Source organism: Drosophila takahashii, chromosome 3R (genome assembly GCF_030179915.1).
Source record: "Drosophila takahashii strain IR98-3 E-12201 chromosome 3R, DtakHiC1v2, whole genome shotgun sequence".
Classification (NCBI taxonomy): Eukaryota; Metazoa; Arthropoda; class Insecta; order Diptera; family Drosophilidae; genus Drosophila; species Drosophila takahashii.
Window position 1 is genome coordinate 25,651,371 of NC_091681.1, and position 12,995 is coordinate 25,664,365.

The 12,995-nt window shown below is 42.4% G+C and overlaps 2 protein-coding genes across 2 annotated transcripts; both read left to right on the forward strand.

Annotated features, from left to right (window-relative positions):
• Positions 1-1,572: 1,572 nt before the first annotated feature.
• tin (tinman) lies at positions 1,573-4,776 on the forward strand. The gene is made up of 3 exons (XM_017148110.3): positions 1,573-2,002; positions 2,942-3,597; positions 4,254-4,776. The coding sequence occupies exons 1-3, from the start codon at positions 1,821-1,823 to the stop codon at positions 4,688-4,690; spliced, it is 1,275 nt and encodes a 424-aa protein (XP_017003599.2). The 5' UTR covers positions 1,573-1,820; the 3' UTR covers positions 4,691-4,776.
• Positions 4,777-8,824: 4,048 nt separating this feature from the next.
• Positions 8,825-12,993, forward strand: Nup133 (nuclear pore complex protein Nup133). Its single transcript, XM_017148254.3, has 8 exons — positions 8,825-9,112; positions 9,169-9,343; positions 9,398-9,901; positions 9,956-10,268; positions 10,322-11,160; positions 11,223-11,901; positions 11,967-12,508; positions 12,570-12,993. The coding sequence occupies exons 1-8, from the start codon at positions 8,937-8,939 to the stop codon at positions 12,942-12,944; spliced, it is 3,603 nt and encodes a 1,200-aa protein (XP_017003743.2). The 5' UTR covers positions 8,825-8,936; the 3' UTR covers positions 12,945-12,993.
• Positions 12,994-12,995: the final 2 nt, after the last annotated feature.

The following is a 12,995-nucleotide window of genomic DNA, read 5'->3' on the forward strand; positions in this document are numbered from 1 at the left end:
TAAACGGTCACCCTGAAATGTAAGGAGGATGTATCGGCTAGGATAGCGGGTACATACTCCTGGCATAGCAATGAGGAATTTGGCCTCAAATACGTTATTTTTTAAAAGAAAATATGATGCTTTACTAAATTATCTTTTAACAAAAAACATTTGGAACAACATAGTAAGAAGTTATTTGTCTCTAGCCACAGCCTTTTAAATTTAACTAACTAGAATTATATTTAAGGATTCAGAAATAAAACGGTTGATTTACTGATCATAATATAAGTTTTTCTTATAATTATTGATAGTTTCACTGTAAAACGATTAACATAAAAATACGTTCGTGTTTTTTAAATAGGAAAATAGGAATTTTATTTTTTATATGACCATTCCAACATTTAAGAGCTTTAGTCTTAAAATTAGAAGAAAAAAGGAAATTCAATTCCAACATTTAAGAGCTTTAATCCAAAAATTAGAAGAAAAAAGGAAACTCGCGCTTTTGTTTCCTATTCTAGGAAAAAGAAGCAGAAGTTGCATAAAAAGAGAAAAACTTATAAAAGTAACTTATAATTTGTATACTGAAAAAACACCTGTTGTCACGATTGGACGTACATAAGTGTTTTTAAATGTGCAAAAGTACTTGAAATAAATACTTTGCTGTTACTCGAATTTATCATTTGTCAGCTAAGTAAACTCATAAAATCAAGTGTGCGAAAATCTGCACTTGAGCGCCACTTGACATCCAGTTTGTACACTATACACTATAAGCAAACCAACGTATAAAGGGACTATAAAACTTAAGGACTTTACAATAATAAATACAGATACTCAAGCTCAAGTAGCGAAACAAAATCTGCATAAAGTGGCTGCGAACAAACAACTAATAACAACAGGGAGCAGGCAGAGGAATTCGTGACGTTGCAAGTGGAAATACGAAGGAGTCGGTTATTGAATCTGATAGTAAGGTACAAAGTCTGTGATTGTTTAAAGATACATATAGAATTGTGTATGTGCAATGTACACACCTACACATGGTGGTTCACATATAGACAGAGCGAAGAGGATGGTCATAGAGAGGGTAACAAAGAAATGCTTTCTCAATCACGCAGATCACGCAAGAATTATAATGAACTGACATCTTAAACTGATATCTTCATTTAATTATTTTTTTACATTTTTTAATTTTGTGGTTATATCAAATTAATATTTTCTTAAAATGCAAGTGTCTTGGTGATTAAATGATTTCATATTGATAGGTGTAATATATAAATTAAGAAAAGCTTTAACTTGTTTTTTAAATTTTAAAAGTATTGTTATTTTATTTTATACTATTTTTTGTACTCTACATAATAATAAAAAGATTCTTTAAATTATTAAAAAGAGTACATCTCTATCCAAAGAGATGAACACAACGAACGGGATAGAGAGAGAAGTCCGCATTCCGATGCTGTGCTGTGATTGGCTTCTGGGCGGCCATTTTCCCCGTAACGGTACTCGTGTGCGTCTGTATGGCACACCACCATACCATATACTATAAGGAAATCTGGGGTGAAAGAAGCACTCGGTCAGTACCAAAATCGAGCTGACAAATTGCAGACACGGTCGAGTGCGCATCGGAACGGCACTTTACGTCTTTGGGCTTACGGGTTACGGGTTACCAACCAGTTCGATCTCGATTACGGTTTCGGTGGGGTGTACTCCGCCACCTACTCGATTGCCCAACTACCGAGATTCCCATACCCATTCAAGTGTCGCAAGTTCAAGTGCGATTTGGCAAATTGTTGTATTTATTTAAATTCCAAGTGCTTCTCAAGTGGCCAAGTGATCGCATCGCGAGGATGTTGCAGCACCATCAGCAGCAGGCTCAATCGGGTGGCTATTACGACTACAATCAGTCCCCCAGTCCGGGCAGTTTGACAAATGCCGATTCGCTGAATACCACTCCGTTTTCAGTCAAGGATATACTGAACATGGTCAACCAAACGGAGGCCTACGAAGGCGCCTACGGGCATCTCGATAGGTAAGCTTTAAGGATTTTTTAAATGGGATCATACTAGTTAAGACTTCCTTATTCAAAAGTTAGGATCTCTCCGTTTTTGGAATAGGATTGATGTTTTAGGAATATAAAAAGGTTTTACATCTAAATGGAAATCAGAACAAAGGATTTCTTGATTAATTAAGAAATAATAATAATATTATGTTTTAGTAAAATTCATAAACTTTCCTATTTACTACAATTAAATCAACATATAGATTCTGAGAAGTATACTTCTCTATAGAGGCTATAGAGGCCATGCCAACTGTTATTTAACTGATATTTACTTATTACCCAGCATCTTCTTGAATATCTCTGCCACTTCTACCTGTCAGCAACTTCTTCTCAGCGCACTTCCCATCCCCGAATGCATTTTATTTATTTTTATTTAATAGGGCTCCATAGGAAAATTAATTTCTACCAATTTTCCAACGAAAGATAATATTTTGATAACCTTCCGTCGAGACGTAGCAGAAGAAATCCTATGAAAACACATAGAAAGCATGAATTGCAAATAGGATTTGGAACCGAAGAACCTCGAACCTCGAGGCTTTGACAAATCATCGTTATTTGTACAAGAGGCCGAAGACAAAGATGCGAAGACACAGTGTTAACAATAAGAACAACAAGAAATGTCCGAGGTAGGCAGTCGGTCAGTCAGTTGGGCGATCGCCTCGATCCTCTTTTTTGGCTGGCCAACATGTGTGATTCGCATGTGTGCGTCCGCCGCCCCGGGGGCGTCCTTAATTTCCTGATGAGCCATGAAATGATGTCACCAAGGATCCTGTCGCGCCAGCAGGAAGTGGGCAAAAAGTCTGCAGTCCGGGGAGCCAAAATGTCCGGCATGATGCAACATATGGCGGCCATATAGCTCGAGTTCCCTGTTTAACCTTTCGCCTTTCTCATTTCCCTGCTTTCCCGCAGTGCGGCCGCTGCCTCGGCGCTCTATGGCGCCGGCGAGTACCAGCAGCACCTCCATCAGCATCCGCATCAGTACCACAGCCACCAGCAGCATCACCAATCCGAGCTGCCGGTCCAGCAGCAGCAATTGCATCCCCAGCACTTGGACGATGGCACCACCAACACGACCACATCGTCGTCTCTGTCGCCGCTCCTGCCTCCGCCGCCCCATCAGCTTTATGGTGGATACCAGGACTACGGAATGCCCGCCCACATGTTCCAGCATCATCATGGGCATCATCCCCACCAGAGTTTCCAGCACTCCGCGACGGCCTACAACATGTCCGCCTCGCAGTTTTACGCCGGAGCCTCGGCGACGGCCTACCAAAGTCCCGCCACCTACAACTACAACTACGGAGGAACCGGAAGCGGATCGGGAGAGGTTTACGGCGGAGTCACGCCCTCGGTCGTCCCGGTGGGCATCAAGAGCGAGTACATACCCACGCCCTATGTGACGCCCTCGCCCACCCTGGACCTCAACAGCTCCGCGGAGGTGGACAGCCTGCAAACGCCGGCGCAAAAGCTCTGCGGGAATCCCCTGGCACAGCGTCTCATGGAGACGGCCAGCAACTCGGCCTCGCTAAGGAGCATTCACAGCGCCGAGGAGGGTGCCAAGAGAAGTAAGTACTTATATCATTATTAATAATAATTGGGTTTCAAGAATCGAAAGAAAAAAAAGTTCAGTATACTTTATACATAAAGAATATTAATGAAAACTTATTTGAATCTTGCGAAAAAACAATAAGGTTAGAGAAATAATAAGCATTGATTTCGTAAGTCCACAATTAATAGTATAGGGATTTCCAATCTCTGATTTGTAAAACAGATTTTACTTTAAAGGATAATGAAGACAAAGATGTGACTTACAGCCCATATTCAGATATTTCTTAAGACTTTATAAGACCAAAATGTCAAACAAATATTTTAGGGATAATATAGAGTTTTGCAATTTTTGGCTTCATAAAGTAGTTCAGATAAGGAAGTTCCGTAGAGCCTTTACCACATATTGCAAAAGTGTCAGAAAAGGATATTTAGAAAGTCAAATAAACAAAAATGTTGGTTAAATGTCGGCTTAGCTCTTTACCATTAATAAAAATTTAAATGGAAAATTTAATCATTTAAATAATTTATTATGTTGAGTGTTGAACTTTTGAGATAACTTATCTTAAGTTTTTTTAAAGGCATAAGCTTGAAAATCTCGAACACATCAAAACAAATTCTTTTTTTTTTTAGATATTTCTCATACTAAATGTTTGTCTAATTTTTCACCTTTCAGAGGACAACAGCCAGGTGACCTCCTCGCGCTCCGAGCTGCGCAAAAACAGCATCAATGGCACCGGCAGCCATGGCAGCAACAACGGATCCTCGAAGCCAAGGATGAAGCGAAAGCCCCGAGTGCTCTTCTCGCAGGCTCAGGTCCTGGAACTGGAGTGTCGCTTTCGGCTGAAAAAGTATCTGACCGGAGCGGAGCGCGAGATAATCGCCCAGAAGCTGAATCTTTCGGCGACGCAGGTGAAGATATGGTTCCAGAATAGGCGATACAAGTCGAAACGGGGTGACATCGACTGCGAGGGCATCGCCAAGCATCTTAAGCTGAAGACCGAACCCCTGCACTCGCCCACCTCGCTGCCCCCGCCGATTCCCAATCACGTGATGTGGCCCCCAACCATCCAGCAATCGCAGCAGCATCAACAGATCCAGCACATGCAGTAGTTCGCTCCCAGGACGAAGGATTCGAGTCTCTAATTTATTGCAGTTTCAAGCAGACTATATGTTGTAGTTTAAGCAAACGCCTCATAGCTCTAGTACCTTGTTTTATGTATATATTGGACAATAAATAAAGTTTAAGACAAACTATTTGACTTAATGCATTTGTTTTTAAAGTAATAAAAAAAAACTAAATTTTGTGTGGTAAAGGATAAAAGATAAAACTACAAATTTCCTTAAAATATAAGCAATTATTTTAGAAATTTTACAGATACTTCGTTTTATATTAGTTTATACATTTTTTAGATTTTTCAGTAAAGGCTTTTGGTTTTTTCCTTTTAATTCTACAGCTTCTTATTTCATATTTCCTTGGTTCAGCCTTTGTCAAAGAAAAAAAGCAAATTACACCATGGCATATGACTCCTTGTATTTATATCTTTATGAACAGCTTTCGATCGGCCACCGATCCATTAGGCACCGCATCTGCGTATAATTGCCGCCGATCGCCGCATAAATCAATTTTATCGGAGCGAGCGATCAGTTTTATGAAAAACGAATTCAAAGGCCAATGAAAACACAACAATTTCCGTTTTAGTGCGGGAAATGTTTTCCCTTTTTCAACTTTTCGCAGGGATTCCAGGGCACGGGGAAATGGAAAGGGGGAAATGCGTTGGCGGCAGACATTACAAAGGTTGCATTTATGAAACGTTTAAGTGGCATCGTCAATGCAACTGTAAAATGTTTTCCTGCCTCCACAGATACAGATACTCTCTCGTTGAGATACGAAATGCAGGGCCCAAGAACTCCTCCAACTCAACATTTTATGACAGCCATCGGGGCAAAGGCTAATATTTCATTGGGGGCTGATTCGGATTCGGATTCTGAATCTGCTTGCGGTGGTGAATCGGTGGTGTTGTGGCAGTGGCATATCAATTACTCCACAAACACATGGCAGGGGTCAATGGGTGAGGGGAGGTTGCAGCCACAGACCAACAAGTGCAGCTGATCACACTTTCGGTTTCGGGTAGTACGGAATTGGATAAATAAAACTTCTGACAGCCGGAGCTTCTGGGGTCGGCCGTCGGGTGAAGACTCCGATTCAGTTGCCCTGGGTTAAGTGTCAGTCACGGGGATCGTGGATTAGCTTAAATGTATTATACACATTAAATCGCCATTAAAAGTGGCCTTTTCATGCATACTCAGAGACAATTATTCAAGAACTTTACGCTCAAATTGATAGTTTTTTACTCAAAATATAAGTGCAAATTACTCACATTCAGTACCAATTTTTAGAATAATATACCTTGGAATTGAGCCTTCTTAGAGTTTTTTGTCTCCAAAAATGGGAACAAATAAGGTTGAAACAACAAGGGTGAAATAAGCCTTTTTTTCCAAAATTTGTCCACAAAATCAGTACATCCTCCAATTGAGAATACAAATACTAAATTAGTGGACGTCATTCTTCTTGAAAAATTCTCTCTGTGTAGTATTTACTGTAAAACAGCCTTAAAGTTATTTTAAAATTAAACAAATTTAAATAGGATTTTATATAATTTTATTATATTTTTTTATAATTTATTTAATTCTATGGAAGAAAATTAGTTTCTTTAAAAAAAAAGGTTTTTATTAAATCCGACAGTCAAAATAAGAAAGGGATAAGGGTTCATATAAGAATCCTTATGAAAAATAAAATCACAAAATTATTAACCGTAAAATATATAAAACAAATAATTGCATTTATAATTTTGATACCAATTATATATGAGATACATTTCCCAGACAGTAATGTTCAAGGACAATGTTGGCATCCTGGCTCCCCGCCAAAACTCCCAAAGGAGTTGACCGTGGAGTGGCAAACAAACCGCCCTCGCCGGCGGAGGAGGATAATGCATGTCAAGTGGCACTAAACATGACCTAATGGACCACACTGACCAGACACGCCCATGTCGCGAGGGCGGAATATGAATCTGCGACCCATAAACAATTACGGTCTCGTCTTTCAGTGTCGGCGGCAATGTTGCGGCGACGTGTGCCTGTCCCTATAGGCATATACATATGCCCCACGAAATGCAGAGTCTAGACCGAGGCAACTCTCAAGTGGAGAATTTGTCATTCCCATATATCACACAAAGGATCGGATCGGGGAGTTGGCGATAAGCCAGGATAGAGTTCGCCCTGTAGCGCCGTTTAATTCATGTTGCGTCAGAGGATCAAAGGTTCTGGAGCCGCTGTAGCAGAGGTGCCCTTCTCCCCTCTCCTCCTCCCTTCACTGCACCCACAGTTACTTACTTTCCCCTTTCCCCGACTGCTTTCACTGCTCTCATTTGCATTTCCTCAATGCACCAGACCGCCAAAGCGAGCGTAAGGTAAGCAAATTAAGATTTATTAACAACAATAAATAAACAATATGAAAAGACTACAATAGTAACAGCACTATCGGTGGTTTTTAACCCAAAAACAGTTTTTATTTCCGCAGCCTTTGAATAATGCCGCCAGATCAATTACGTAATTTTACCCCGCTTTGTCCTGAGATATTAGGGTATACAAAACTAATTAAACGACTCGTACTTTATATATTTCATATTTCTAGCTTGATTAAGTAATCAAACAAGCCTTATCAAACCCTAACTTATACATATAAAAATACATTTCCCTTTGTGTTCTTAAAAATACGAAGAAACAAGAAAATTTGTTTATGATAAAGGACCCACACGCCTTATACCTCAACAGAGAACATTGGGTTCGATCACTTGACTTGTAAATTTTTTATAAATAGAGGTTTAGGTATAGATCCGAAAAATATTTTTCTTATCTAAGTAAATTCTGTCAAGGGGTATCTTTTAGGCGACTCTGGTATTTGTGAATGCTTTCATCCATCCTTTTCGCCTTTTACTCTCGCTGTCACTGCTCCAGATTAAGATTCAGATCCAGATCCAATGCTGTCAAGTGGATGGGCTGAGTGACTCTGGCAGCCTCCATTAAAGCCTTTGACATTTTATCGGAAAATCCAACGAGTCGCTGTGTACATTTTTATTTGATATGCACATCAAATTGCGATCTCGTTTTACATTTGCCCCTCCTACGCGTCCAAATTGTGGATGTCTCTGTTTTTTATCCATTGGTTTATGGCTTTGTGTGGCTTTCAAGTGGAAAATTGTGACAATTATATTCAAATTAATTGAGTAATTGCCTTTGGAATCCGAGCGGCGGCATTTTCGAGTATTTGATTTATGGCGTGTGGAAGCTGGCACTCAGGAAATTAAACCCAAATAAGCCAATAATCCCATGGCGTTGATATCGCACTGAAATCGATTCACTGAAAGACGCCTCAAGTCAATGAAATTCGAGTTTCTGCCGCCGGCGAAGCAGCATCCTAAACTACTTGGCGCACCTGTAAACAATCTCAAGAAGTTATCAAATTCTATATGCATCACAGTGAATAAAAACCTTTCAATAGAAATCGGAAGTGTTTGCGATCAACAAACCCAAAATTTGCAATTTTTGATTAATATCAATTATAAACTTTGCCATCTATACACTGGCTCTTTTGAGTTAGTATATTATCAAAGAGCTTTGATACAAATTTTGGAAAACCAAGATCTACTTTTTACAGCATACATACAGCTTAAAATGTCCAGGTTTGGCAATCGATAAGGAATTTTATTTCAAGCTTGACGAGGTAAGACATCATAATTTAAATTGGTAATTTAAGGGAAGTCAAGATCTGGATGATTTTTTCTTTCTGTAAATTGGACACAAATTGTCCTATATCAAAACATCGCATTGGTTTGAACAGCTAACAGTATAATAAATAGGTTATTGTTACTTTTAGGTTGATTAAGAAAATTAATTTGGTTGTCAAATTTTAGGTTTTTATAAGGGGTTATACATCACGAATTTTTGTTGCATAAAATGGATCAAAATTTAAAATGATAGGTTTGCCTTTTTGATTGTCAGCTATTACAGCTAACTGAATCGTCCAGTCTAAAAATAATAAATTTATTTGAAACGATTTTTTACAAATAAAATCAGAACATTTTCGCACCGTTACTTTTTGAAAATGGAACGTTGGAATCTATAATGTCGTGACTGTTCACAGATATATTTTAAAAATAGTTATCGGCGGTGACTTCGATAGTGCGCCACTAACTATCGCTTATCGATACGCACACATGCCGGCTAGATTGTTTTCTGCGAAATAATTGTTTATTTTTTGTTTTTAAGTGATTCTTAAATCGCAGCCTGCACAATAATGGAGAGGAACTTGCAGAAACAACTGTACGGCCTGTCGCGGGAATCTTCCCCGGGATTGCGGAGATATAGCATGCCAGCGGCTTCGGCGGACAGCACGCGAAAATCCTTTTTTGGCGGCAACGCTGGATGCGGCCAGCTGCCCGGAAACCTCAAAAAGACTGCCCTGACCAACAGGTGAGTGCTCCTCGCCCACTTGGTAGACCCTTCTGATCATAATATTCCTCTTCCAGTCGGCTCAGCTTGTCCGTGCGCTCCACTCAGTCGATTCCCGGCATTCGATCCGACTACAATGTGGTCGAGAGCTTCGGCTGTCCACTGCCGGTGGTGGTCAATGAAGCCCTAACCTTTGCGGGATCGGGAGCGGGCACAGTAACGGCCAAAGTGACCCAGAATGGCTGGGCTTGGGTAAGAAATCGGTGGTAATCCCCTGCAACTGGTTCACAATCTATTGTCTTCCAGGTTGTCCAAGGCAGACGCCTTTTGATTTGGCAATACAAAGACACAGCCAAGTCGGGCTCCCCACCGCGTGTGGGCAAACCGGGAAGACGCGGCGGTGGCCTGGCCCAGTGCCGGGAGTTGACTCTGCCCTACAGCGACCTGGGACACAAGAGCGATTTGATTAGCGTTTTCCAAACGGAGGGTCAGCAAATGGCCTCATGTATTGCCGTTTCCGCCACCGGAGAAGTTCGCTACTGGTCTTCCATTGCACACGATGGAAACTCTGTGGATCTGTCCATACTCACAGGACAGGAGTTTGTCCAGTTGCTCAATCTACCAACACAGCAGGGCTACCTAGCCGTAACCACCACCTGCAATCTTGTATTCCTACGCGTGGGTCTCACCAATGGTCGTTACACACTGCACCATAAGACCATCAAGCCAGCTACTAGTTTTCTGGGTGGTTTTGGCAAGAAATTTGCCTCTATTTTGATTGGTATGAACACGGGTGGCGACAAGGATCAGGTTAGTATCTTGTAATTTACATTTTAAACCATCCTTAATAACTATTTTCCATAGGTTTTAGTTGGCATGCGCTGCGAGAGCAATTCCGAAAACGGGGAAACAGTTGTGGCCGTGCTCTCGGACCGTGCAATTCAGCGATGGAGTCTGTCCAACAAGGGCAATACCGAGAATCTAATCTACGAGGATGGCGAAGTGGTGCGCAGGATACGCGAAGAGTTCAAAACAAAGTTCTGGAATGTCCGTCTGCCAGCGGACAATGTGGAGATCGATTTGCATCTCCTAGACTTTCATTTGGTGAAGAACAAGGCTTATATACTGGCTGGAGCTGTGAACACTGCTCATGCTCCACAAATGGTCTACGCTCTTGGTAAGAATTAGCTAAAAAATAATTAAATAGACTTATAACAAAGATCTTTTCAGTGACAGGAAGTGCTCAACCAGAAAGCATGCTGCTAGAGTCGTTTACACCGCTTAAGATAAATAAATTCTTTAGTGCCAAGACTGAGGAGGATTGTCTCAGCCTGCGTTTCGTGGTGGGCAGCAGTCACATCTATCTGTACACTCCGAAAGTAGTGTATCCCCTGCACATGTCCAACTCCGTGCCCACAGCAGAGCTGGAGGCGGAGAAGATCGAGTTCCATCTGCATGACGATCGGATTTTGAGTGCCGCCATCTGCAGTCAACTGCCATTGTTCTTTAGCCGCACACACGGACTGGTTTCTATAACGCCAGGTGATTTCGATGGTACCGAGATGATGAACATGAGCTCCTGCAACACGCCAGATTTGTACGCCCCTACTTCATTCAATGCTAGCTTCGGAGCTCCCGATCAATCCGCTATGACGGGAAGCACTAATAATCTTCACCTCTTTGAACTCGATCCGGATGAAATTTACAACGAACTTTGCGATGAAGTGGGCCAACTGAAGGCAGCCTTCCTCTACCATCTGAAAAGGAACAACAACATGGTCAAGACCATTGTTGGAGAGCTGCTGCGCAGCGTAACTGGAGCCGATCCGAATGGTGCACCCATGGATGCCTACAAGTTGGATAGAATTGTCATTACCATCGCCGAGGACCTGGCCGAAGATATTCCCATATCCGATCCTCGCTGGGAGGAGGCGATCGGGGATCAGGACAGCAATCGACATGCCATCGGCAGCTCGCGTTCCATGCAGATTATCAATCAGTTGAGGGACAAGATCATTGCCTTTCAGCATTTCATCGCGTTTCTGCATTCCAGCGGAGTTTGGGAAAAGGTTTGAGTCAGGAATATAATATCACTGCAGAATGTTATTAAGAACTAATACTTTCCTTCCAGTTAAATGCCATACCTTGCGGAAGTCACTTGCTAAAGCCCACCAGCTTTATTCTTTCCGACATCAGCGAGAAGATAGTGGCTGCCATGGCTCTTCGTTCCTTGCAGACCAAGTGGCCCAAGCTAATCGAAGAGGCTATTGAAGCCACCGTAGCATTGTGGGATGAGAAGCCACATGGTAGCCTAACTTACCAGGATATATTCTATGTGAAGCTGTCAAAGCTACAGAATGTGTTCGAGGCCCTAGCGGACATCGCCGACGATCGAATTGCTGCACAGAGCCAGACGACCGTTTCAGTGGCCCACTTTATCAACGACATAAACTCCATTGTTTTGGACATTCTGGGACAGGTGTTTAGGCATCGGGAACAGAACGCCAGTAGCTTCAGGCTGAGCAACGACAAACTAACATCCTACGAGAATCTTCCTTGGACTGCGATGGCCGGAAGTGCCGGTGTGCGTGACACTTTGACCCGCCTCATCGACATTAGCGTCCGTTATGGCGGTCACTGCGTTAGCGAGACGGAGCTGAAGCAGCAGTTGTACCAACAGATCTTTGAACTAGTCGATCTGGTGCTGGACGGACGGCGGACTTATTTGGAGAGCGTGCGGGACTCCGAGAAGTTCAATGTGCTGCAGCAGCAGTTTGAGGCTCAGCGCAGGGAACTCATCTCAGTACTGAGTAAGTAATAAATATACTACAAGTAGTATTAATTTATTAATTATTTATATTTATTTCATTTCCAGTCAAAGATCGCCAGTATGAATATGCCGCCAAGCTGGCCGAAAAGTACTTGGACTTTCAGAGTCTGGTGCTCATCTGCGATGAGACGCAGGACAAGAATCGCCTGGACGATTACACCCGCAAATATGAGGAATTTGATTTCTCGCAGTTTGCCATCAACTGGCATCTGCGGCAAAACCGGCATGGCGAGGTCTTCGAGCGCTTCAAGGGCAACCAGACGGCGCTGGCTCAGTTCATGCGCGACCACCCGTCCCTGGGATGGATCCAGCTAATATTCAACGGCGACTTCGAGCGGGCGGCCAAGGTGCTGTTCGAATTGGCCCAATGCGAAACGGAGTTTGTGGCGCGCAAGAAGTCTATGCTGTCGCTGGCCAAACTGGCGGCCTTCGCGGCAGCCGATTCCGATTTAACTGCTCAGGTGGAGAAGATCAATTCAGAACTAACGCTGGTCGAATATCAGTCGCAATTGGGCCATGACGTGTTGCTAAATTTTGGCTTCGATCCAACGGAACAGAAGGTGCTCAAAGCCGAAGAGATTATCAATGTGAGATTGCATTTAAAATACTTTTCTGTATATGAATAACAAGTAACCCCTCTATTCACAGCTTAATATTGCCGAGGAGAACGACACGGCAACCGAAACGGAGTTCCGTAAAGCACTGGAGCTACTGAGCTACGTGGAGCAGCCCTACGATATGCGGCACAAAATCTGGTGTGCAGCTATTAAGCGCGATAACTGGACGGACTACGACCCAAACAATGGAGTGGATTACATGCAGAAGTTGCTCTTCTTCAAGATCATTGAATTATCGCAGCTTATGGGTCACGAGTCTGAGAACTTCTTGCCGCCCATGGAGGACTTTCTGGAGAGCGTGGAACTGGGCGATTTGCCGCAGCAGAAACCGTTCCAATATCTGCTGAAACTGACCTACGAGTATGTGGCCGACATGTTCAGGCAGCCAGACGATATGGAAGTCTAATCGTGCACCTCACGAATGTCATTTATTAAAGTTTACGTTAAGAATTCAAGA